The sequence below is a fragment of the Myotis yumanensis genome, unplaced genomic scaffold (assembly GCF_028538775.1).
Source record: "Myotis yumanensis isolate MYYU_CA2020_CCGP unplaced genomic scaffold, mMyoYum1.0.hap1 SCAF_12, whole genome shotgun sequence".
In the NCBI taxonomy this organism is placed as follows: Eukaryota; Metazoa; Chordata; class Mammalia; order Chiroptera; family Vespertilionidae; genus Myotis; species Myotis yumanensis.
This window is the reverse complement of record NW_027223763.1, coordinates 29,352,811-29,378,619: the sequence shown is the minus strand read 5'-3', so window position 1 is coordinate 29,378,619 and position 25,809 is coordinate 29,352,811. Positions and strand designations below refer to the sequence as shown.

The window sequence follows — 25,809 nt, the reverse complement described above, 5'->3', positions numbered from 1 at the left end:
CTATTCTGAATAAGTCTTCATATAACTATCTAAATTATATAAATAAATGGTACATATTATTTGTGGGTTTATTTTGTTTGTTTTGTGTTTTGAATCACACATCTTACAGAAAGAAGAAAGAACAACAGGAAGGAAGACAAGGAGAGTGACTACTCATTCTCTGATGCATAAATAACATACTGTATGCCTGCTCAAGACAGGGCTGGAGGTAAATACCAGGCATGCAAGTGTGGCAGGAGAATTTAGTGAAATACAAAGTTTTATCTGTTCTGCGTATGTGTGTCTTTTCTCTTTAAAACAAGCAAGGGTTTTGGCAGGGCTGAGAGAAGAGGCATCCCGATGTCAAAGGCCATTCTATATTTATAAAAGTCGAAAGCAAGTCTAGGAAGAAGTTATGCCCTGAAGAGGCTGGACTCAGGGAGGGTTTTGTAGATATTTAAGACAGCGGAGGGGATGGGAGGTCCGGTCAGCGTGGGCAATGTGCTCTAGTCCTGTGATGATGCCAGTGGCAGGACCCGAGTAGATGGCTCTGGGATGTATCTGGGGAAATCAGGTCCAAGGTCAGTAACCGAATTCCCATGTCTCAAAAGAAAAGAGCTAAGACTTTGGGAGTCCAGGACCTGGAGAGCCATACCTGCTGGAACCACAAGGGCCACAGCAGTCACTGGTGAGATTGATGTCCAGTGACAGGATGGGGGAGGGGCAGGTAAGAAGCCTTCCTTGTACTTGTTTCTATGACTTTTGCACAGCCCTCGGGAGACGGGATCTATTTCTCATCAGCACTGTGGTGCAGGGGTTGGGGGAAGGAATCAAGTTCAGTGAAAGAACATTTAAAAATGCAGTAACTCTTGCACATCTGCGTTTGTAGACGCTGATCACACCTGCTGCATGAGGAGAGGTAGGGAGGAGCCCTGCCTTCACCTGCCTCAGCAAACACTTCAAAGATGTTCTGATCAGTGGTGAGGGCTGTGCCATGCTCAGGCTCCGGGGGAAGGAGAAGGTGGTGGGGCAACTCCTCCAGCTTCTTGCCCCTTTCTTAACAATGAATCAATCAATCAATCAATTGATAGATCTTTTAAAAAAATCCCCTCCCCAAGAATATGTTTTTATTAATTTCATAAAGGGAGGAAGGGAGATGGAGAGAGGGAGAGAAAGAGAAACACCTAGCAGTTGCCTCCCATATGCACCCCTCCCATATATACCCTGCAGCCTGGTTATTTTCCCAGACCAGAAATTGAACTCACGGCCTTTTGGTGTACGGGACAATGCTCCAACTCACTGAGCCATACTGGCCAGAGCTCTCGCCTCTTTCTTGAGACCTGTTCCCTTCTTTCCCTTAGGTCTGGCCCCTCTGATGGTCCTCCCTTTCCTACATCAGGGTCAGGGGGACAGGAGCATCTCTTCTCTGGGCAGGAACAGGTAGAGGAGAGCCAGGCAGGTGCCTCTGGGAGAGGAGCCTGATTGACATCTGAATTCTGGGTTTCCCAGTGCTGCCCTGGGAGACCTAGTCCTTGGTGTGAAGAGATGAAAGGGGAGAAAGGAGAACAGAAGGGAAGGGGAGGAGACTCTCCCAATTGGAAGGAATCTGAGGGAGTCAAGAAGCCCAGATGGGAACAGAGAGCTCACAGCTGCAATAAACAAAGGAGAGGACGGGGGCCCCGCTGTATTGATGGGGACGGAAGGGAGTCCTTTTGGGTTTTAGGTTTTTGGGATTTGGGGAGGGAATGCTGGGACTCTGCTTAGGGTGGATCTCAGTAGACTTGTGTTTGCCTGTGTTATCGGTGGGCCCAGGCTCCAGCCTCCCTCCGGGAACCCTCCCAAAGAGACACTTGGAAGTTTGTGAGCCCCAGGCCCCAAGGAAAGGGGAGGCAGTCTCTGGTAGGGGTGGGGGTAGGGGTGGGAGTGAGAGGCCGCTGCCCAGGATCAGGGAAGGGGTCCCTCTAGGATCTCAGAGGTCTGCAGTGCCACTGCGGGGTGTGCTCTCAGTTCATCATCTCCCCTTGAGAGGACTTTCTCAGAGACCAGGAGCAGCCCAGGGCCCACCCTACCCATCAACTTCCCTTCTATTGCCCACAGGTCAGGGCACCTGGGCCAGGAGGAAACTCCTGGGGAGGTGAGAACGTATAATTCAGCAGTCTGAGCTCTTGACCCTCCTACCCTGAACCCCTCCCACCCCTTAGTGACATTGGCTTCCCCAGGGACACAAAGGTGCAGGAACAGATATGTGGTGGGAAGCCAGAACAGCTGTTTATTCAGTTACATATAAATGATATTTACAAGGAAGAGGTGGGGTGCAGTGGGGAGCAGGGGGTCAGGTCCAGGGTCCTGGGTGACCTTTCCTCAGAGGGGACAGTCCTGCTGCCTCCTCTCACACTCCCTCCTCTGCCTCTCTGGGCCTGGCAGCTCAGCCATGCGGCGGGGGTCTAGAAATATGGAAGGGACAGTTGCAGCAGGAGAAGGGATGAGGCAAGGCCAGCATGGGGGTAGAAGGACTGCTCTGGGGCCCCTGAGTCCTCCCTGTCTTCTAGCCCGCTTCTTGCCCCTTGGACAGGGGCTCCAAACCCTGGTGTGGCTGATGGGGATCCCCTGGGCTCCAGGCTGGTCACTGGGCTATGGCTTTTGGGTGGCCTGAGACTCTTCAGTCCTGGAAAGGGAGAAAAGGGGCTTGAAGGATTGACAGAGGCTCTTCTTCACTTCCCTCCCCAGTCCCTTCAGCTTCCTTACCTCTTACAGCCTTTGCAGCCCTTTCTCTTCTTGCCAGACTTGTCCTTCTTACTGCGTTGGGCTGGTTTCCGTGGGGCTGGTGATGTGTCCAGACGTTGCATCAACCTCTGCACCCAGGCCTCCTTAGGGTCTGCGCACAGCTCTGCCTGAGAGCGCTTCCGAGGTGAGAACCTGGAGTTGGGCATTAGCAAGCCTGTCCTCGTCTGCCCACCTTGCCCAGCCCACTCAGCTTCACCCACGCCCTCGCACCACTCACAGGATAGCCGGGATGGGGCAGCCCAAGCTTGGTTCCTGCTTCCTGTAGCTGCGGACAAGCGTGTCAGGAATCTTCCTTACACTGTACTTGAGGCAACAGTCCTGTGCCCCTCCATCACTGCCTGCAGAGGGTGTTCACAGGGAGCCAGGGGCTACCAATCGGCTCCCAGCCAGGCCTCTCCAGCCCCTTTCCCCATCCTAGGCAGCTCCCTCCTTGTACCTTGGGTCCAGGGGATGCAGAAGGCCAGGACCAGGAAAAGGAGGCTCAGAGCCAGTGACTGAGCCATGGCTGTGATAGAGGGTGAGTTGAGGCCACAGCTATGGGTGAGGTGTAAGCTGCAATTTGGGGTCCTGGAGTGGGTGGGCCTTTTATTAAATGCCGTACATCCTTTGTTTGTTTTCTCACTCACCCAGGCATTCTGACCTCCTCACCCTTTCTGGCAAAAGTCCTTGGCAGAGACTGGCTTATAAATTATTATTTTTTTTTATAGTTTGAAGTATTACATATGTCTCCTGTCCCCTCTAGCCCCCTCCCCCCACCAGCCCCTTAGGACAAGCCCCCACCACCTCATTGGTTATGTTGTGTCCACTGTTTTCCACAGTGGCTGCATCAGTCTGCATTCCCACCAGCAGTGCAGGAGGGTTCCTTTTTCTCCACATCCTGGCCAGCACTTGTCTTTTGTTGATTTGTTGATGATAGCCATTCTGACAGGTGTGATATGGTACCTCATTGTTGTTTTGATTTGCATCTCTTGGATGATTAGTGACTTTGAACATGCTTTCATATGTCTCTTGTCCTTCTGTATGTCCTCTTTTGAATACTGTCTATTTACGTCCTTCGCCCATTTTTTGATTGGACTATTTATCTTCCTTTTGTTAAGTTTTATGAGTTCCCTGTAAATTTTGGAGATTAAACCCTTATCTGAGATAACATTGGCAAATGTATTCTCCCAATGTAGTGGGCTTTCTTGTTGTTTTGTTGATGGTTTCTTTGTTGATGGTTTTGTTGATGGTGCAAAAGCTTTTTATTTTGATGTAGTCTTATTTGTTCATTTTCTCCTTGGTTTCCATTGCCCTAGGAGCAATAGAAAAATTATATTTATATGATTAAATAAAACAAGAAAGAGAGAAAACAGGTCTATCACATCTTTTCATTTGTGCAGAAAATATATCAGTTTATTTATCCTTCCTTTGCTAAGTTAATTTAAAGATACATGGGGAAACAAAAGGGGAGACAAGAGTGGGAAAGGGGCATAGTACATGCTTTTTTAAAAGCATGTATATTTATGTCTACTTATTATAAAAGCAACTAGAGGCCCGATGCATGAAATTCTTGCACTGGGTGGTGGGGGGAGTCCCTCTGCCCAGCCTGTGCCCTCTCACAGTCTGGGACCCCTCGGGTGGTATCTGCCTTTCAGCCTAGGCCCGATCTCCAGTCCGGGGCTGTTTTGGCTGATTGGGTTTACGGGCTCTAGCAGTCTCGGGCTCTCGCAGTCTGGGACCCCTCGCTCCTTACCACCCGCCTGCAGCGGAGGTGGGAGAGGCTCCCACTATGCTCGCCACTATGCTCGCCAGCCATGAGCCCAGCTTCTGACTGAGTGGCACTCCCCATGTGGGAGCTCACTGACCACGGGCGGGGCGGGCGGGGGGGGGGGGGGGGCGGGCAGCTCCTGTGTTGAGCATCTGCCCCCTGGTGGTCAGTGTGCATTATAGCGACCGGTCATTCCAGTTGTTCTGCCGTAACAGTTGCTTTGGCTTTTATAATACAGATTATTTTTGGTGATTGAAGTCAAGTAAATGCACTGGCCCTTCATCCAGAGGCCTCACCTCTTCCTCCAATCTCTCTTACAAGTCCTCTCCAATCCACCCACTTAATTGTCTGATAAAAACAGACTGCATTTCCTACTGCCAAATGTTGATAAGTGTTCTGCGTGTTGATAAGTTTCTCTCCCTCCTGGAATATGGTTCTTTGTAGAGGGAAGTGACACTTTCAATTAAGGGTCACACCTTATTGATGCTCATGGAGATTCTTCTGTCCCTCTTCCTCAAGAGATGCTTGTGTCCCTAAACACTCAATTTTCTGGGACAGATGGCCAGACAGTTGTCATGAAGGAGAGAGCTAAGCCATCAGGCTGGTGTAGGTGTGGAGAATGAGGAGAAAGTGAGAGCATAGACACTGCCTGTGAGCCGGCATGTTTGGCCTCTGGCTCTGTAACCTTTACAACCAGACAACCTGACATCCTCATGGACAGACTGAATCACCACACAAGCTTCCCTAAGACATAAAAGTCTTTGACACTGCCCTAGCCGGTTTGGCTCAGTGAAGAGCATCGGCCTGCGGACTGAAGGGTCCCAGGTTCGATTCCAGCCCAGAGCATGTACCTTGGTTGCAGGCACATCCCCAGTAGGGGGTGTGCAGGAGGCAGCTGACCGATGTTTCTCTCTCATCGATGTTTCTAACTCTCTATCCTTCTCCCTCCTCTCTGTAAAAAAAAAAAAAAATCAATAAAATATATTTAAAATAAAAAAGTCTTTGACATGACGCCTGCCTTGTGAAACAGAAGGGCTTTGTGATGCAGCCTGGTGACCGGGTTCTATTCTCTGTGAGGCGGAGATGACAAGGCAGAGCATTGGGAATCATTAGACAGGAGGATCCTGAACGCCTAGATATAGGGATGGCTCCTCCCCTCATGCTAAAGCCATGTTGAGCTTTACTTTTGTTCTTCGGAGTGTTGGATATTTCTTATATACATATGGTGCCATCTTCCTTATTATCCTAATTATCTGGCAAGTGAAGAGGAGTTACTATGGGTTAAGGTTGGAACCTAAAAGGAGCTGCTACCAGGTAGGAAAATAATAACACAGTAATTGAACTAGTTAAGTTTTAGATAAGAAGTTTTTCAAGATCTCAGAGCCTCCTTTTACCTTTCTTGCCAATTTTTGTACTATACATTCAGTTACTCTAATATGGTGCTTTTCTCAGAGCCTAGAAGTAATTTTTTAAAAAATATATATATTTTATTGAATTTTTACAGACAGGAAGGGAGAGGGATAGAGAGTCAGAAACATCAATGCAAGAGAAACATCGATCAGCTGCCTCCTGCACACTCCCCACTGGGGATATGCCCACAACCAAGGTACATGCCCTTGGCTGGAATCGAACCTGGGACCCTTGCGTCCGCAGGTCGATGCTCTATCCACTGAGCCAAACCGGTTAGGGCTAGAAGTAATTTCTTACTAAGCAATCCCTGCAGTGTATTTTAAAGATCAAGAACCTCTCAGTCTACCTTGGGTTGAGACCTAGGTGAAATGGAATCTATCTCACTGGATCTCAGAAGACATCCCAATATGGGGGTTTCTTCTGGTCGGTGGACTTAGTAAGCAAAAGTCCTAGGGCTGTTAAAACTAATCACCATTACTATTTAATTTATTTCAGTATTGCTCCTGTGTCATGCTTAGCCCTCTAAAGAACCTGTCCTAAGGAAGGGAACAGGAAGTAAGGATTGTGGAGAGACTTGAAGTGAGAAATAAATAGAAAAATAAAATGTTGGGGTGAAAGGGTGGAGTAGAGGTAGGGAATATAAGTGAGTGCATTAAATACAGGCATACATAGACAGGATGTTGGAAATTTATATTTTTGTCTCATTTTGGATATAAAAATGGAAACAGTGCCCTAACTTTACACTCTAACATTTTTGTCTTTAAGTGTCACCAAAAACTCAAGCCAAAGTCTAGGGATGCAGTATCAAAAGGTAAAGCACTTGTCTCTTCTCTGACTCCCCTTTACTGCAGGTTGGGTTTCCGTGGATTTTGTCCCTCTTTGATCTCTGGTGCTTGGGTTCTCAAAACACTAAATGTTCCAATTCCACAAGTTGACACTCTCTCCCAGAAGACTTTCTTTTTTTTTTTTTAATTAAATCTTTATTGTTCAGATTATTACAGTTGTTCCTCTTTTTTCCCCCCATAGCTCCCCTCCACCCAGTTCCCACCCCATCCTCTGCCCTTCTTCCTGCACTCCCAGACCCTTTTCCCCCTGAGAATTGTCAGTCCACTCCCTTTCTATGCCCCTGATTCCATTATATTCACAGGTTTATTCTATTCATCAGATTTTTTTTCCACTTGATTTTTAGACTCACTTGTTGATAGATATGTACTTGTTGTTCATAATTTTTATCTTTACCTTTTTCTTCTTCTTCCTCTTCTTAAAGAATACCCTTCAGCATTTTGTATAATACTGGTTTGGCAGTGATGAACTCCTTTAGCTTTTTCTTATCTGTGAAGCTCTTTATCTGCCCTTCAATTCTAAATGATAGCTTTGCTGGGTAAAGTAATCTTGGTTGTAGGTTCTCGCTATTCATCACTTTGAATATTTCTTGCCACTCCCTTCTGGCCTGCATAGTTTCTGTTGAGAAATCAGCTGACAGTCGTATGGGTGCTCCCTTGTAGGTAATTAGCCATTTTTCTCTTGCTGCTTTCAATATTTTCTCTTTGTCTTTTGCCCTTGGCATTTTAATTATGATGTGTCTTGGTGTGGTCCTCTTTGGATTCCTTATGTTTTGGGTTCTCTGAGCTTCCTGGACTTGTAAGTCTATTTCTTTCACCAGGTAGAGGAAGTTTTCTGTCATTATTTCTTCAAATAGGTTTTCAATATCTTGCTCTTTCTCTTCTTCTGGCACCCCTATAATTTGGATGTTGGTACACTTGAAGCTGTCCCAGAGGCTCCTCAGACTATCTTCGTATTTTTGGATTCTTTTTTCTTTTTGCTTTTCTGGTTGGGTGTTTTTTGCATCTTCATATTTCAAATCTTTGACTTGATTCTTGGGATCCTCTAGTCTGCTGTTGGATCTCTGTATATTATTCTTTATTTCAGTCAGTGTATGCTTAATTTGTAATTGGTCCTTTTTCATATCCTTGAAGGTCTCACTAAATTTCTCGGAGGTTTCTAGAAGATTCTTGAAAAACCTTATAACCGTGGTTTTGAACTCTATATCCAGTAGTTTTCTTTCCTCCATTTCTTTCATTTGTGACATGTTTCTTTGTCTCCACATTTTGGCTGCTTCCCTGTGTTGATAGGTGTGCTAGGCTTTGTGTGCTAGGTGTCCGATAGGGCCCAGTGGCTCAGCCTCCCTAATTACCTGAGGTGGACACTCTTGGTGCACCCCTTTGTGGGTTGTGTGCACAGTCTTGTTGTAGTTAAGCCTTGATTGCTGTTGGTATCACTGGGAGGAATTGACCTCCAGGCCAATTGGCTGTGAGGACCAGCTGTGTCTACAATGGGAGAACTGCTGTGCTGGAGATACCCTTATAGGGCAGGACTTGCTTCAGTGGGGCTTTGGTGCTCACTGAGTCTGCCGGCTGAGTGTGTCTCTTATGGATGCGAAGAGTTGTAATCTGGTATGGTCTCACTCTGACCACTGGGTACACTGGCTCTTGGATATCCAAGGAGGTGCAAAGTCAGCCACTGCCTGAGGCCACCCAGCAGGAGCTACAGAGAGATCTGCAGATTCCTCCTCTTTGTTTGGGGTTTGGAGGTGCCCAGATGAGGCCTAGCTGTGAAGCAATGCAGGCCTTCTTTTGGAAGCTCTGGGGCTATCTGACCCAGCTGCAGTTTCTTAGGTTTTAGATTGCAAAAGGCCAGGCCATTTATATGCAAAAGCCACTGCACACAACTTGGGAGGGATTGTAAATTGGGTGGGGCGGGGTCTCAGGGTATCACCGGGGTGGAGCAAACAGCAATGGCTGTCCAGCAGCCCTGCCTCAGAGAGGTCCTGGGGTCTCTGTGTCCCGCAGCCCCATGCAGGACAATGATCCCTGCAAGCACCTCTGAGAGAAAGCTGCCCTCATGCTCCGACCGGATGCCAGACAGTCCAGTTTCTCCCCATATGAGTCTGGGTCCCCAGAGTCTCACCCGGAACTGGAGTTCAGAGCAGTCAGGAGCTTGTATCTCCCTCCCGATTGAGAAAGACAACAGCGTACCCAGTTGCCAGCCCATTTCACGCTCCTCCGTACCTCTGCACTTCCGCACCTCTGCACCTCCTCCCAGTCTCAGTGTGTTTTTCTCTTTCCTTCTAGTTGTAGAACTTCCACTCAGCCAGCCTTCCTATGGTTCTGGATGATATCTGTTTTGTCTTTTAGTTGTAGTTTTTATGTGGTTGTGCGCAGCAGCAAATCCAGGTATTTACCTATGCCGCTATCTTGGTTCCTCTCCCAGTCACTTCATTTTTCAATCCTTTATTCATTAGATGGGCATTTGAAGATCTTGCTTCACTCACAGTGTGGCTGTGATGATCTAATGAGATTAGGTCCTGGACAACTCATTGTAACTGGCTAAGTTATATACAGACATGCCTCAGAGCATTGACTGTTAGGATTTCCAATTTTCTCTCATTCAAAGGCCTTCAGATTCCTATAGGATACCCTCAATCCTCTCTCATTCCATGTAACACTGTCTCCTGGTTTTTCAGCTAGGAGACATTTCTGGAAAGAAACAGAGAAGCCGTGGGAGCTGCTTTCTGTCATGAAAAGGTGATCATTTGATTTTTGTAGTCTTCCAACTTCAGCCTGGACAACTTGGCCTGGGACAGGGATGAGGGTGATGACTGGGATGGAGTCATACACAGCAGAGGCTGGAGCACTGTTGAGATGGTTGCCAGGGCAAAAGGGGCTCAGACATCTCCGGAGGGAGGAGTCCCAGTTCTGCTCTGGGCTACGCTCACAGTGCTCCTGGAATTCAGAATTTGACTAGTGCTTAATTCACAAAAGACACTAAAGGTGTTGATACTCAGCCAAAGACCAGTTATCCAGGTAAGAGAATGGATAAATAAGTGCATAAATAAGCCATCACTGTCATATTCTTCTTACAGCAACACCCTTTCAAGGGCAGAACCCTAGACCTTGCTGACATTACCTCCTCTGATTGTGTATTCAGGGAGCCCAGTCCCTGAGACAGCCCCCAGCCAGGAGCTTGTCATCTCTTCCTCTTCTTAAGAGCTCTAGAGAATAGGATGGACTCCCAAGAGGTGCTGTGTACACATCACAGTCCCCTGAAAGCAGAATTTCCATGTGACCTCATTTTCCACAGCTGGGAAATACTAAGTACCACGCTGTGTCTGTCTTTGCCCCAAATGAGACTGAATCCAGGTTCTACCTGGTGATGGCCCTTCTGATGCCCCATTAGCTAACCATTGGCTCCCCCATCCTTTGTTCCCATCTCTGGTTAAGCTGCTCAGCCCAGGTCAACAAAGAACTCACCCACCTCTCAGTCACTCATGGCCCTGTGCTCTCATGCGTTGTCTGAAACCTTGCCCAACAAGTCCCTCAACCCAGCACACCATAACTTGCAAAGTGGAGATTTCCTAGGAAGAAAACTAGAGGACTAAGTACTAGGCGGGTAGGACCCAGGGCGTACAGGGAGGTCAGGGCCAATAGTCAGGCCACAACTTCCAAAGAGGAAGCTGTCACTCCATCAATAACAGTTGCCATGTTTCCTCTTCCAGCCAGGGCTGGCTTCCTCAGGAGGGAAGTGTGCGGAGGCTCCTGTGTGCAGATACCTCCTGCCAAATCTGCAATGCCACGGCTCTGGAGATCCAACAGTTGCTGGTGGGTGAGGACACCCCGATCTATGCAACTTCACCAGGACCATCAGAAGGCTCTCCTTGCCTAAAGATTTTGCCCAAGTCCAATATGTCTTTTGAGCAGAGTCTGGAGCATCATTCCACACATACTCAAAAGCCCTCACTTCCATCTGCAACCCAAACAGTGTCACAATTAACAGCCAAGAAGTCCTTATCCCGGTCATTTACCCAGTCAGCTGGCCAATCAGACGATCCAGTGAGTATGCAAGATTACTTGGCTAAAAATGTCAATCTAGGACAGAGAATTCAAAGTCAAGATATGCCTAGGTTGCATGAGACTATGTCTTCTTTACAGTTCGAAGGGCCTAGAATTCCGGTGAACCAGCAGGAGGTGACACGACACAATCTCAACCGTGTGTATGGGAACCAAGGTCAGCCACCCTTGCATCCCCAGGTCCCTATGCTGACCCTGAACCAAGACATCACTACCCTGACACATTCTATGGCCTTGCCTATGGCCACTGTCTTCCCTTCCTACCTGCCATTCTCCAGTCCTGAAGTCCTGAGGCTTCTTGAGGTACATGTAAAAAAATGGATGCATTTCCAGAGGTGGGGGCTGCCCAGACGCGTAGAGGAGTCCCTGAGGCAGCTTATGCCAAACCTACCATTGTTTTACCAACTTGTAAACAACCAACCAGCTTCTTTCATACAAAATGAATTCTCTGTAGAGATTTTTGCGCCCATTTCTTATCAGACCTGGGGTCCATGTATGGCTGGCCAGGCTACCCAGGCATTCTGGGTTTCTGAATGGTCCATTATAAACCCAGTACAAAGACACCACTACCAGCAAAACCCAAACCACCTAGCTCTAGCCTTGCCCTCTCCAATATTTAAAGACTTAAGTGGCCTCTACCCACTTACTGGCCAACAGGCTAATGACTCAGTGGGCCATTTACAGCAGAAATACATCCAACTATTCTGTGGCTTACCTTCCCTGCACAGTGAGTCTCTGGCTAATGCCTCCTTGAGTTCTCTAGATCACTCCACAGATGGGAGCACGTCCAAGCTCTCCTTGGAGGATCCTTTTCTCTTCAAGGAGCTGTCCTTCCTCCCTCTGTTGCCTAAAACTCCACCCCAGTCAGCCCCACCCTCTTCCTCATCTTCCCCTAATTGGGTCATACCATCTGATCATCAACAAACTCAGATCCATGTCCCGTTTCTGACTCTGGCTGAGTGTGAAGCCTTAGAGTGTCACATGCTGCAGAGGCAGCTCCAGAGTCAGTGGGGTTTGCCAGCTGTTCTGCAAAGAGCTCAGCACACCCAGAACCCTGTGCAATATAAGTCTTGTGGCACAGCCCAGTCTCCTAGGACTGTGAAAACTTCCTGGCCGGGAAAGCCCATTTCTGTTCTCACAAGGGAGCACGCCCGGAGGCTGCTGGACTTCCACCTCCAGAGGCAGCTGATTCACCATCGCTGGGGCCTGCCCCAGATGATCCAGCAGTCCTTCCAGTTGCTCCTGGCCCCCACTCACCAGCAGACTCCATCCTGGAGCAGCACAGCCCTAGCCAATGTGAGTGTTGCCCAACATTCAGCCCTAGAGGCTACTGGTGCTGATGACCCTTTCTCACCCTTTAAGGACCCAGTGTCAGTCCTCATGCCACACTTATTAGACCAGGCCAAGGCAATACTGCAGAGCCACATCAACTCCAAATGTGGGCAGATTCATGAGGGTAAGGTCCCTGCCCATGTGTATAGGTCTTGTGAGTGCCTAATTCCTGGGGGCCTCAAAGTGGCTCCCTTCACTTGCATCCCAGAAAGCAAGCTCTTGGAACGACAGGCAGCAACCGACCCTGACCTACAACAGAAAGTTAGGCACTGGATGCCAACAGTCCCTGATCAGCAGCAAGAGACCTTCCCAGATGCTGCCACTGAGCCTCGCAAGCTAACTCCAGCCCTGTCCAAGGAAGTCCTTGAGAAACTGGAGATGATTTTACGGCACAAGTATCTGACCTTCTTATCAGGGCTGAATCCTCTTTATTACGTGGCTCCCTCCAAGGCCATGGCCCCAGCGATCACTGCTCATGCTGCCACCACAGAGGTGGTGCCTGAGGCCGTCAAAATCTTAAGAGAACCTCTGACTCAGATGATCTCACTTGAAGAGCAGTATCTAAGTCATGAGCCATTTTTTCAAGATACCAAAGAGACTTGTGAAGAAATTGCAGGTGATTTTCAGTCTGAAGTGCAAGTGGAAGGAATGATTGAGAAGGAGCCTCTAGAAAGGCAGACAGAGTCAGCTCGGCCCTACTTATTCAAGAAGCCCATCTTGGCCAAACTAAATTTCCACCTGAGAAGGAAGATCTTAGAGATACAATGGGGAATTCCCACAGAGGCAAGGGAGTCCAGGGAACAAACTGGAGCAACCCCAGAGAACACATCCACACAAGAGTCTCTTGGGAGTCTAAACAACCAAGAGAAAACATGCCTCCAGGAACTGCCCATCCCACCAGACATTTCCTGTGCCCCACATCCAGAGTGGCTCTCGCTTAAGGAACAGTTGTCCACTGAGTTAAAGGCAGTGCAGCAGAACCAGAAGCAACCTAGTTCCAGAGCAGCACCCCATGGTTCTGCCCAGGGGCCCTGCAAGATAACTCAACCCTGTAGAGACATGACAGAGGGCCCAGTGCCTTGTGTTCAGCTGGAGGCCAGTGTGAACCACCCCAGCCTGGAGGAGTCCCAGATCCCTGAGTCCCAAAGCCCTGGCAAGAGCAAGTACTCAGCCCCAGTCCCCATGCTGACTGAAAAGAAAGAGGACCCAAGGAAACCCAAATCGTCAGAAAAACGTAGAGAAGGAGATGCAGGGTTTGTGCTCTTATCAACAAGAGAAAAAAGCCACCCTGTAGCCCAGAGGCCAAAAGGGATGCTTCTGAACAGGACACCCCAAAACCCCTGGCTACAGAGACAAGGCTTTCGGAGACATGGCTTTCGCCTTGATGCTCTCTGTCAACAGAGTTCCCAGCATCACCCTCAGCTTAAGCCCTCAGAGCTCCTTCCAGGAGTCCCTGAAGGGAAGGAATCTAAGAAGAATGACCTGCAAGACAATCAAACTGGGCTCAATGTCAGCCTCAAGGGAGCAAGGATTCCTAAGAATGCCCAGCCTGTCGGGCCCCAGGCGTCACAGGCCCAGCCTGTCCAGGCCCAACTCATTCAGCATAAGCCATTACAGGGCCCAACTTTGCAAGGCCAGGTATTGCAGGGGCAGGTGATGCCAGCCCATCCTCACAAGAGGCCCAGCCTTCCAGAATCAGACTTGAGATATAAGATGAAATCCTTTCTGCAGTATATCAACCTCAAGGCAAAAGGCAAAGAGCACAAGGAATCCATGTTTTTGACAGCTGTGAACGTGGCCAACACCAGAAAAGAAAATGTAGCAAAGAGGCTGGCTCCAGCCAAAAGTCCCATGGAGCAAACTAAGACAGAGAAGAAGATCAGCGGGGACCCCAAAGTCCCATCTCCCCTGACTGAGAAGCAGGTGGGCCTGGCCTCCTTGGAAGGCTCCCATTCCCCAAACAGTAAGCTCAGGCACCGCTCCTGCTCCCATCAACTCCAGTCTTCCTCAGGCTTAGGCCTCCCCCGTCATTGTCCTCGGCACTGTCCTCAAGTGGCTTGTGCCACCCAACCAGGATCCCACCCCAACTCTCAACTCTCACCTCAGAGGGAAATGTTGGCCTGCTCAGGAAGACCCAGCACAATCAAAGGACTTTGTAGGCTCCCCCATGTCTGCATCCCTTGAAGGGATAGCTATTGTCTTTGTCATTAATATGTAGGTGGGGCACCGTACCACCCAAAATACAGTCTATATCTTTAAGCAAAGAGTTGTCTGTCTGCTCATTACCTCCACTGTTGTTTGTTAAGGGAAGTCATGAGAGAGGCTAAAATGCCCTTTGTAATGTTAACGTAAAAAAAACATTGAAACCTGTAAAGAATTTTTGTGAGTTTATTTGAGCCCAACTGTCGACATATGCTGGGAAGCAGAACCTCCAAGAATTGAGATAATGCTCCGAGAATAGCAGGGTTACATTTGTACTTATATATTTACAATCAAAGGAGGGACATAGGTGGGTTACATGAAATTCATTGGTGATAGATTGAGGAGGGATAAAGCAAAGCAGGGAAACCTCTGGGATTGGATAAAAAGTAAAATGATGGACACATACTTAGGTGGGTGCAGGATCAATTAACGTGATAATGAAGGAATTTGTGACATCTGTCCTGGTGCCCAGCATATTTGGTTGTGCTCCAGGGGCTCCAGAAAAAGGGAAGTTACAAGTTACCTAGACATTTCAAGGGTATGTTATCATAGATGCAAAAAGACAGGCTCAGTTAAGGTAAAGGTTGACTTTGTCAGTGAAGATACTGGCCCAGGACGTAACTGCCCACCATAACTGCTTTAGTTGAAGTTTAATTTCAGACCATCCTTTGTGGTTACTTAGGTCTCTGAGTTTGCAAGACTGCCATGCAGGCCTCCCCTGAACTTGTCAGGTCAGCATTTGGCCCCTTTCGTCCACACTATCTAGGGAAGGAGCTTTATTATTTTTTTAAATTCTTTATTGTTGAAAGTATTACATATGATTCCTTTTTCGGCCATTGATCTTTCTCAGCCATCTCCCAACCCCCAGTACAGGCTCTTACGTCCCTACTGTCTGTGTCCATTGGTTATGTTTATATGCATGCATACAAGTCCTTTGGTTGATCTCTTACCCCCACCTTCCCTCTGAGGTTTGACGGTCTGTTCAATGCTTCTGTGTCTCTGGTTCTATTTTTGTTCATCAGTTTATGTTCATTATATTCCACAAATGAGTGAGATTATGTGATACTTATTTTTCTCTGACTGGCTTATTTCGCTTAGCATAATACTCTCCAGGTTCATCCATGCTGTTGCAAATGGTAAGAGTACCTTTTTACAGTAGCATAGTATTCCATTGTGTAGATGTACCACAGTTTTTTTAATCCACTCATCTGCCGATGGGCACTTGGGCTGTTTCCAAATCTTAGCTATTGTAAATTGTGCTGCTATGAACATCGGGATGCATATATTCTTTCTGACTGGTGTTTCTGATTTCTTGGGATATAGTCCTAGAAGTGGGATTATTGGGTTAATTGGAAGTTCCATTTTTAATTTTTTGAGGAAACTCCTTACTGGTTTCCACAGTGGCTGCACCAGTCTGCATTCCCACCAGCAGTGCATGGGGGTTCCTTTTTCTCCATATCCTTACCAACTTGTCTTTTGTTGATTTGTGGTGATAGCCATTCTGACAGGTGTGAGATGGTACCTCATTGTTGTTTTGATTTGCGCCTCTCATGTAATTAGTGACTTTGAGCATTTTTTCTTGTGCCTCTTGGCCTTCTGTATGTTTACTTTCAGAAAGTGTCTATTTAGGTCCTTTGCCCATTTTTTGATTGGATTGTTTATCTTCCTATTGGATTTCATCTTATATCTTATGTGTTCCCTATAAATTTTGGAGATTAAACCCTTATTGGATGTAACATTGGCAAATATGTTCTTCCATACAGTGGGCTCTCTTGTTTTGTTGATGGTTTCTTTGCTGTGCAAAAGCATTTTATTTTGATGTAGTCCCTTTTGTTTATTTTCTCCTTAGTTTCCATTGTGCTAGGGAGATGTATCAGTAAACATGTTGCTATGAGATATGTCTGCTATTTTGCTGCCTATGGATTCTTCTATGATTTTCTAGGGAAGGAGCTTTAACCCACACTTAAGCGGGGTCAGCATTCTACACAACTCCTCCCAGCCCCTCCCTGGACAGTGGATGAAGGGACTTGAGTAGAAAAGGAAGACCCTCATTTAAGGTGCATTGAAGGTAAAGGTCAGACGTGAATTCCAGCATGGCTTCCCATGGTTTCCTTGAGCCCAGAGGAGCAATGTGGACATGAGGATAGTACTGACAAGAAGGAGTGGCCAGGAATCCCACAGGCAAAATTCACTGATGACTTCTATACATGGCCATCTCTGGAGAGGAGCTTTTTAGAGAAGTGTCACAGTGATCCAGCCTCGAGGAGGTGCTTTGTGTTTATCAAAAGCATGTAGCTAAAGTGATGGAATGTCCAAAGCAAATGATAGAATCTCGCCCTCTCTGCTCCCTCTTTGTTAATGGTTAGATCTTCCTGGAGAACTCAGCTGGGAGGCTGCTGATGGTCTCTTGCCTATATCCCACCTCCACTGCCTGTTATCTGCATGGAGTGAGTCCTGCAATGAAGATCCCAGTAGGATATGGAGAGGGGCTTGTTTACCACCCCCAAGGGCAGGCAGGGGGAAGGCGGGGAGGGGAGCATATAGACCAGTGGTTCTCAACCTTCCTAATGCCGCGACCCTTTAATACAGTTCCTCATGTTGTGGTGACCCCCAACCATAAAATTATTTTTGTTGCTACTTCATAACTAATTTTGCTACTGCTATGAGTCGTCATATAAATATCTGATATGCAGGATGTATTTTCATTGTTACAAATTGAACATAATTAAAGCATAGTGATTAACCACAAAAACAATATGCAATTATATATGTGTTTTCCGATGGTCTTAGGCGACCCCTGTGAAGGGGTCATTCGACCCCCAAAGGGGTCACGACCCACAGGTTGAGAACCGCTGACCTAGAGCCAGAAAGCCAATGGAAGGCCCACGTGCTTTGGGGGGGGGGGGGGGGGGGGAGTGAACAATCACTGATACTAGGTCTTCTGCCCATGATATGATAAAGAGCAGTAAGTTGAACTTTTTTATGCAAAAGCAACACAAATTAATTCAAAATCTGAAAACTGACCCTTTACTCTACCAAAGTATAAATCCATGTTTTTGCTCACCCCAAACATGAAGTTAGTCAATGGATTCTAATCTTGATATATCTCAATCCTGCTACTTTTCTCTATTTTTACTACTTCAGCTTGTGTTCAGTTTCTCATTTGTTCTTACCTGAATAATTACAATAGTGTCTCATATACCCGGGGCTTAGGATGATGGCTGGCACATAGTAACACCTTAATAGTACTTGAATCAAAAGTCTGGGCTGGGGAAGCAGACAAATCATTACGTTAGTATGATAAACACTGTGAAATGGGGGATCCTGCCATAGGAGAAAAACCCTGCGGCAAAGACCCCAAAAGAATCATAATAAAATTGACCTTGATAAGCATTTTATGTTTAACAATTAAAATATGTGAGTACTTAACATACGCAAGGTACTATATATAGCAAACACAACAATGAACGTGATACAGGATTTGCACAGTGGAGCTCATGATCTCATGAGATAGTGTCACATGCCCAAATTGCCTAATCAACATATATTCTTGGATATCTAATATTAATCTCAAAATTAAAAGCTGAACTACTGATTCCCCACCTACCACCATCACCTAATCACACATGAAAAACATGCTCCATCCCTGGCTGGTTTGGCCCAAGGGATAGAGCGTTGGCCTGCGGACTGAAGGGTCCCAGGTTCGGTTCCGGTCAAGGGCATATACCTTGGTTGCAGGCACATCCCCAGTGAGAGGTGTGCGGGAGGCAGCTGATCGATGTTTCTCTCTCATTGATGTTTCTGGCTCTCTATCCCTCTCTCTTCCTCTCTGTGAAAAATCAATAAAATATATTTTTTTTAAAAGAAAAAAAAAAAAGAAAAACATGCTCCGATTACAGCATTCATCATATCAGATAATGGCAACTCCATCTTTCCACATCTTTAGGACAAAATATTGATATAATCCTTGACATTTTTTTTCCTAACAGTCCACATCCAATCCATCAGTAAATCTGGTTGTCTCTACCTTCAAAATGAATTCATAACATGACCACTTCTCACTTCTTCTGTTGCTATGATTACAGCAGTAGCATAACTAGTATTCCAGCTTTTTTCTGAAACCATACTTTCAATAGTCTAGTCTCAACATGGAAGACTGATGATCTTCAGGGAAAGTTCTGGCTATAGATGATTGCTTGAAGTATAGGTGGTAGGAAGGTAGATATATGATAGATAATTAGATAGATAGATAGATAGATAGATAGATAGATAGATAGATAGATGTAAAAACCATGGGACTGGATAAAGTCACAAGGGAATGAGTATAAATGAAGGAATGACTAAGGACCAGGCTCCGGGACACTCCAACATTAAGAAATGGAGTGGGGAGTAGGAAAAATAAGCAGAGACTGAGTAGTAGCAGAGACTGAGGTGGGAGCTAAACCAGGAGAGTGTGGTATAATGTAAGATGAGAGGAAAGCAAGGAGAAAGTGAGCAATTGCATGAAAAGTTGCCATGTGTCAAGTAAGATGAGGACTTGGAGTTGAGTATCCCATCTAATAATAGACAAATATGGTAATTGACTGTACCTTTGCTACACCTCCCATTGGCTAACCAAGTGATATGCAAATTAACCGCCAACAAAGGTGGTGGCTAATTTGCATACTGCAGGCAGGGCGGGACAGCGCCATCCCGCCTGCCCCGCCGCCATCTGGGCCTGCTATTTGTGACCCGGGGCGGTGGGGCGGGACAGCGCCATCCCGCTGCCCTGCCGCCATCCGGTCCTGCTATCTGCGACCCGGGGTGGCAGGCGTCCATGTGCGACCCAACCCGGGGCAGCCGGGCGGGGCAGCAGCGATCCACCAGCCCATCTGGGCGTCCCGTGTGTGACCCGACCCGGGGCGGCGCCCCAACCCCTGGATTGGCCCTGCTGTGTGCGCGACCCGGGGAGGTGGGGCAGGCACCGAGGGATCGGGCCTGCCATCTGCCACCTGGGAGCGGGCCTAAGTCACCAGGTGGTTATCTCCTGAGGGGTCCCAGACTGTGAGAAGGCACAAGTGGGGCTGAGGGACACCCCCCACCCCCCTCCCCCGCCAGTGCACAAATTTTTGTGCACCAGGACTCTAGTTAGATATAACAACATAGAGATCATTCATGACCCAGAGAAGAATAGATTCAGGTGAGTGGTGGAGGGAAAGGCATGACTGGAGTAGATGGAGGGGCAGTACAGAGAGCCAAGGCCAGAGTGTGAAGCAGGTGCTCTTAGAAGTCTTAGAAGACTGAAGCAGCAGAAAAGATTTTAGAGAAGTTCCAGTTGCATGGAGCCCAGAGATACAGAAAGAGGGCAGGTGTGGCACCATAGAGTTCAACAAGGGACAATGGGTAGCACAATGTGTTCACTGGTGGCAGGATACAGAAATGCCAGAATGGGAAGAAGCATGAGTGTGTTCTTCCTCTGAATGGTGATGCTGTGCCTAAGGGATGGGGGTCTCGGCTCTAATATGACCTCCAGGATGCGGAGGCACAAGACCCAGGCCTGCTGAGCCAACACCCTCCAGGTGTTTTCCTAACGCATCCCTAAAGATCATCAGGGGTCTTGTGACAGGCACATCCTCCCTGCCTGGTGGCAACTGAGCAAACAGCTACAGAGCAAGGCAGATCACAACAGAATGAAGGCAATGTCCAGAAAGGTCACAGCAACACCGGGCGGGAAGACGAGGTTAGAGTGCATGCATCCCAGCTTACAGGAATTAGGCCCTTCCCATGATCTCCCACAGGATTCTACCTGCCCCAGAGCAGCCTGAGCTCATAGTGCTGACCAAAGTCCAGTAACAAGGTTTGGGGACACTGAAATAAGCTGGAACTGAGATCTTCACGATTCACAATTCTCAGCAAAGCCAAGAGCTGAGAAAAGATAGGGTCAGAGCCTATGACTTCATGCAGGATGTTGTTGAGTGGTGAAGCCTTGCGCATCCCATCCCATAACCCTGGCATAAACTCTAGGCCCAAGAGGGGCAAAATCAGAATTAAAAGCCTCATGAAGAGCACAAATTCAAGAATTTACAACTGCAGACTTGATGGTTGGTGCTAGAAATGTATCAGTGCTTGTTTAGAAACACTGGAGTTCACCTCTGGTCCTCTGAGCTATCAGCATGCCATGGTGAGTGGCTCTGGCCTTCTGAAGCCCTTCCCTTGATCTCTGCAGAGGGCACTACAGAATTCTAGGGAGGGAATTTTCAGGCAACTGACCACATACCATGGAGGATAGTGGCTTCTCCACTAAATTACTACTTCTATTAAACACTGAGCCCTAGAACAGAGGAACAACGTCTGCTCCATTTTTGTACCTGCTCACTGCAGCCCACACAGGGAGGACAACAAACACAGGATGAGCTCAGGCATAAACCCCATGGAGACACTCCTTCCTGCACCAGGTGAGAGGGGACAGGCCCTCTGCTCACTACCAACCATCCAAAGATGGTTCCTGTGTTCACTGCAGGGAGAGGACAACGTTGAGTTCAAGTGGGGATATGAGGAACGAGCCCACTGCAGGCATATAAGATGCTGGGGAACAGAGTGCGCCAGAAGCCTAACAGGTCTGGCTGGGCTGCTGGAGGACTGTCCATTCTCATATCCAGAGACAAGGAGGCCAGGACCCCAAATACTTGATCTGGAAAAGAGCATGGGGAAAAAATAGGGGGCCTGGGAAGGGGCCAGATCTCGGTTTTCAGAAGGAGGGGTGGGTGTTGCCAACTGGCCCTCTTTCCTGCCTTGCCTCTCTCCTGCACTGAATTTATCTGGGTTCATGGCCAAGCAAGAAGCATATTGGGGCTTTCCACAGTGTATCACTGACAAGTAGGGGCAGTAGGGGCAAGGCCCTGGGGCAGACAGCTAGGCCCATGGGAATCCAGATGGCAGCGGGAAGGACAGGGAAGCCATTGCTGTGTGAATAGTGCTGGCAGCTGGTGTGCATCAGGGGGGAGGGCCAGGGTAAAGTGAGGGGCAGGCAGATTCGCACACACAACCAAAGACACACAGACACAGACACCTGGCCACACAGATGCACAAACAAAGACACAACGTGGACAATGTCACACAGAGATTAGTTCAGAGTTACAAGAGACGTGTCCAGGAAACACAGCGACACAGACTGGGGAACAGCCTGAGTTCGATATGCTCACACAGGCACGGGCACAGACACACGTGCAGACACACAGACAGCCTTGCACACATGCACACAGACACACCCATCTTGCAGACCCACAGACACAAATGCAGTGCAAACCCATCCCTCAAAGCCGCTGTCCTCCATAGAGCCTGGCCCAGGGATCTGTCTTAAAGAGGTAGTGGGCCTTCTGGCACTGTGGGCGAATAAGGGGTGAATTAACACACCTTCTCTCCCCACATTCAGGCTCTCCACCTGGTGATAGGATGTGTTCGTTCTGAACTCATCTGCAGAGGTAAACATCAGCCATGTCTACCTCCCTCACCCTCACCTCCTACTCCGAGGCACCAGGACCTCCAGTGCAGCATTCCTCTGCATCTCCACTACCCCGGAGACTGTCACACACTATTTGGGCTCTCTCAAGAGCCCACCAAGCCATACCTCCACCCAAGTATCTTGATTACAGCCATGTGAGATCATAAGCAGAGGATTAAGCTAGACTCCTGATCCACAGACTGTGAGATAATACATTGTGTGCTGTTTTAAACCACCGTGGCCTTCGTGATCCACCAACACAGTGAGATAATAAATTGTGTGCTATTTTAAACCACCGTGGCCTTCGTTACACAGTAACATAGCACGCACACACTGCTGTGGCCATGAGGATAAGAGCAGTGTCTGTCCGGAAAACCTGGAGCTCCTTTTTCTACCTGTGAAACCCCGTGGCTTGGGTTGCTTCCCCGTTTCATTTTTCAGAAGTTTCTTTTGCTTCGTTACTGCCATGTTCTACATTTTTGGCCTTTGACAAATATCTGCCACTGCCATATCAAGAGTCACATGAAAGCACATAAGGGTAATTTACATTTAACACGCGGGATGAGGTGGTTCCAGCCTACCAGGTGGGCTGCAGCTTCTCCACAGCTATGCATCTTTATAGAACGAACTGAGGGAGAGAAGCTCCCTAGATCCCTTCTCCTTCCCCAGCTCAGTCTGTGGAACAGCCTTCACTTGCCCTTGTCAATAATCCCACTGCGTTTTTAGCCCTGGTGACTGTGCAGGTGTTACTGAAGGAGCCTCTGAATTCCTGGAGCAAAAATGACCCCAAACCTTCCTACGTGTGTGATATTTGTGTGCCTAGGGCTGATTTTACTCAATGGGTAGCAACCTGGGGTTAGGGCTCTGCTGGGTTAGCACTGATGAAGAGGTTACAGTTGGAGGTGGAAAGCATAGGGCCAGGTAGAGATGACTGGTAACACCCACCAGCATTACCTTGACAGGCTGTGTCTGTCTGGTTTACTCTTTCCTTTTTAAAAAAAAATAAAAATATTTTACTGATTTCAGAGAGGAAGGAAGAGGGATAGAGAGATAGAAACATCAATGATGAGAGAGAATCATTGATTGGCTGCCTCCTGCACGCCCCACACTGAGGATTGAGCCCACAACCTGGGCATGTGCCCTTGACCAGAATTGAACCTGGGACCTTTCAGTTTGCAGGCCGACGCTCTATCCACTGAGCCAAACCGGTTACGGCTCTCGACAGTTCTTTAAAAGCACACAGCCAAGTTGTTGGGACCAGGGCTCTGCATGTGCATGCGACACGATCCTTGTTCAAGCGCAAGCGATGGGGCAGAAATGTCAAAGCAGTTTAGAGGAAAGACAAACTCCTGGTCTGAGGTGGTGAGGAGGCTCTATGGAGGAGAGCGGCTTTGAGGGGTGGGTTTGCACTGCATTGTGTCTGTGGGTCTGCAAGATGGATGTGTCTGTGTGCATGTGTGCAAGGCTGTCTGTGTGTCTGCACGTGTGCCTGTGCCTGTGCCTGTGCCTGTGCGAGCATATCGAACTCAGGCTGTTCCCCAGTCTGTGTCGCTGTGTTTCCTGGACACGTCTCTTATAACTCTGAACTAATCTCTGTGTGACATTGTCCACGTTGTGTCTTTGTTTGTGCATCTGTGTGGCCAGGTGTCTGTGTCTGTGTGTCTTTGGTTGTGTGTGCGAATCTGCCTGCCCCTCACTTTACCCTGGCCCTCCCCCCTGATGCACACCAGCTGCCAGCACTATTCACACAGCAATGGCTTCCCTGTCCTTCCCGCTGCCATCTGGATTCCCATGGGGCTAGCTGTCTGCCCCAGGGCCTTGCCCCTACTGCCCCTACTGCAGGCTGGACCTTGTCAGTGATACACTGTGGAAAGCCCCAATATGCTTCTTGTTTGGCCATGAACCCAAAGAAATTACAGTGTGATTACAGGCGAGGGTCAAGGGGGCCAGTTGGCAACACCCATCCCTCCTTCTGGAAACAGATCTGGCCCCTTCCCAGGCCCCCTATTTTTCCCCCATGCTCTTTTCCAGACCAAGTATTTGGGGTCCTGGCCTCCTTGTCTCTGGAGATGAGAATGGACAGTCCTCCACAGGCCCAGCCAGACCTGTTAGGCCTCTGGCGCTCTCTGTTCCCAGCATCTTATATGCCTGCAGAGGGCTCATTCCTCATATCCCCACCTGAACTCTCCCTGCAGTGAACACAGGAACCATCCTTGTCCTTTACTCCCTGGCAGCCCTCGCCTATGCCATGGGCCCCTGAGCCCAGGTGGAACACTAGTCTCTGGATGGTTGGTAATGAGCAGAGGGCCTGTCCCCTCTTACCTGGTGCAGGAAGGAGTATCTCCATGGGGGTTATGCTTGAGCTCATCCTGTGTTTGTTGTCCTCCCTGTGTGGGCTGCGGTGAGCAGGTACAAAAATGGAGCAGATGTTGTTCCTCTGTTCTAGGGCTCAGTGTTTAACAGAAGAAGTAATTTAGTGGAGAAGCCACTATCCTCCACAGTACGTGGTCAGTTGCCTGAAATTCCCTCCCTAGAATTCTGTAGTGCCCTCTGCAGAGATCAAGGGAAGGGCTTCAGAAGGCCAGAGCCACTCACCATGGCATGCTGATAGCTCAGAGGACCAGAGGTGAACTCCAGTGTTTCTAAACAAGCACTGGTACATTTCTAGCACCTACCATCAAATCTGCAGTAGTAGATTCTTGAGTTTTTGCCCTCTATCAGGTTTTTTGTTCTCTTCTAAATTTCTCTCTTGAGCCTAAGGCAGGGGTGGGCAAACTTTTTGACTCGAGGACCACAATGGGTTCTTAAACTGGACCGGGGGGCCGCAACAAAAGCATGGATGGAGTGTTTGTGTGAACTAATATAAATTCAAAGTAAACATCATTACATAAAAGGGTACAGTCTTTTTTTTTTTTTTTTTAATTCATTTCAAACGGGCCGGATCCGGCCCACGGGCCGTAGTTTGCCCACGGCTGGCCTAGGGGGTGCTAATGAATAGTGGTTGTGCTAGGGTTATGGGATGGGATGATCAAGGCTCCACCCCTCAAGACCCTATATGAGTCATAGGTTCTGATCTTGTCTTTTCTCAGCTCTTGACTTTAAGGAGAATTGAGAATCCTGAAGGTCTTGATTCCAGCTCATCTTTCTGCTCCTATTCCCATGTTACCAGATTTAGCAGCATTACCAGTGCTGGCATGTGGCAGGTAGGTTACATGGGAAGGTTCTGCTCTACTCTAAAGCAGGATGTGTGCACATTAACCTCTGTCTCCCACCTGATGCTGCTGTGACTTTTCTGGGTCATTCCCTTCATTCTGGGCCTCATGTCTTCTTGCTCTGTGGCACTCTGCCCAATTCCCACCAGGCAGGGAGGATGTGCCTGTCACAAGACCCTGGTGATCTTTGGGGATGCTTTAGGAAAACACCTGAGGGTGTTGGCTCAGCAGGCCTGGGTCTTGTGCCGCCTTGTCCTAGAGACTACATTAGGGGCCAGGCCCCCCTCCTTTAGGCACAGAATCGCCATTCAGAGGAGGGACACTTTTGTGCTTTTTCCCATCCTGGCTTTTCTGCATCTGATAGCAGTGAACACACTGTACTCAGTGCTGGGTCTTACCAGAGGCAGGGAGTCCTGCCACCACCTCCTCTTCATTTGATGGAATGTTGAGTCATCTTGGATTTCCTTAGGAATCGGTGAGGCAGGGGCATCCCACAGTCCCCGCTAACACATCATAATGAAGTGACGGCACTTCCTATGCTTCCTCCAGTTCTTGGCTCCTCTGCAGTAGGTCAGAAGGTGGGAACGCAGAGGTGCCACCTTCTGGGAGATATGAGGTGTCCACATCAGAGGTCCATCCTATGCACTCAGGGCAGCCTCTTTGTCTTTCTGCTTTCTAGTTCCCTCCTCCCTACTCCCAGACTCCATTGGCCCTTGCTGAACACGAGGATGCCACACTTGCCCTCTTTCTGGGCTC

General features: G+C 48.2%; 3 protein-coding genes across 4 annotated transcripts in view; 1 reads left to right on the top strand and 2 right to left on the bottom strand.

The window, feature by feature from the left end:
• Positions 1-2,223: 2,223 nt before the first annotated feature.
• On the bottom strand, positions 2,224-3,483 carry LOC139020487 (C-C motif chemokine 21-like). Its single transcript, XM_070430123.1, has 4 exons — positions 3,200-3,483; positions 2,981-3,101; positions 2,725-2,895; positions 2,224-2,644 (listed from the first exon to the last, which is right to left on the bottom strand). Exons 1-4 carry the CDS (start codon positions 3,264-3,266, stop codon positions 2,611-2,613), a joined length of 393 nt encoding a protein of 130 aa, XP_070286224.1. The 5' UTR covers positions 3,267-3,483; the 3' UTR covers positions 2,224-2,610.
• A 59-nt stretch (positions 3,484-3,542) lies between these two features.
• The window catches only part of SPATA31F3 (SPATA31 subfamily F member 3), a 71,596-nt gene continuing 49,329 nt past the window's right edge, over positions 3,543-25,809 (bottom strand). For both annotated transcript variants that reach the window (XR_011473398.1, XR_011473399.1), the window contains exon 4: positions 3,543-4,054. The gene's annotated coding sequence lies outside the window, so the exon portion shown is untranslated. The remainder of the gene's footprint in view (positions 4,055-25,809) is intronic.
• Positions 5,681-24,101, top strand: SPATA31F1 (SPATA31 subfamily F member 1). The gene is made up of 10 exons (XM_070431309.1): positions 5,681-5,824; positions 6,686-6,731; positions 9,444-9,504; positions 10,476-10,809; positions 10,909-10,984; positions 11,603-11,690; positions 11,970-12,123; positions 12,190-12,283; positions 12,368-14,122; positions 24,037-24,101. Exons 1-10 carry the CDS (start codon positions 5,681-5,683, stop codon positions 24,099-24,101), a joined length of 2,817 nt encoding a protein of 938 aa, XP_070287410.1.

Coding starts and splice junctions, on each gene's coding strand:
- LOC139020487 (XM_070430123.1), bottom strand. CDS start 3,266: ATGGCTCAGTCACTGGCTCTGAGCCTCCTTTTCCTGGTCCTGGCCTTC. Junction 3,102..3,199: donor CTGCATCCCCTGGACCCAAG/GTACAAGGAGGG, acceptor CACCCTCTGCAG/GCAGTGATGGAGGGGCACAG. Junction 2,645..2,724: donor GGCTGCAAAGGCTGTAAGAG/GTAAGGAAGCTG, acceptor CTCCCTTTCCAG/GACTGAAGAGTCTCAGGCCA.
- SPATA31F1 (XM_070431309.1), top strand. CDS start 5,681: ATGTTGAGCTTTACTTTTGTTCTTCGGAGTGTTGGATATTTCTTATAT. Junction 12,284..12,367: donor ATGTGGGCAGATTCATGAGG/GTAAGGTCCCTG, acceptor CTTGCATCCCAG/AAAGCAAGCTCTTGGAACGA. Junction 14,123..24,036: donor AGGCTCCCATTCCCCAAACA/GTAAGCTCAGGC, acceptor CTCTCCCTGCAG/TGAACACAGGAACCATCCTT.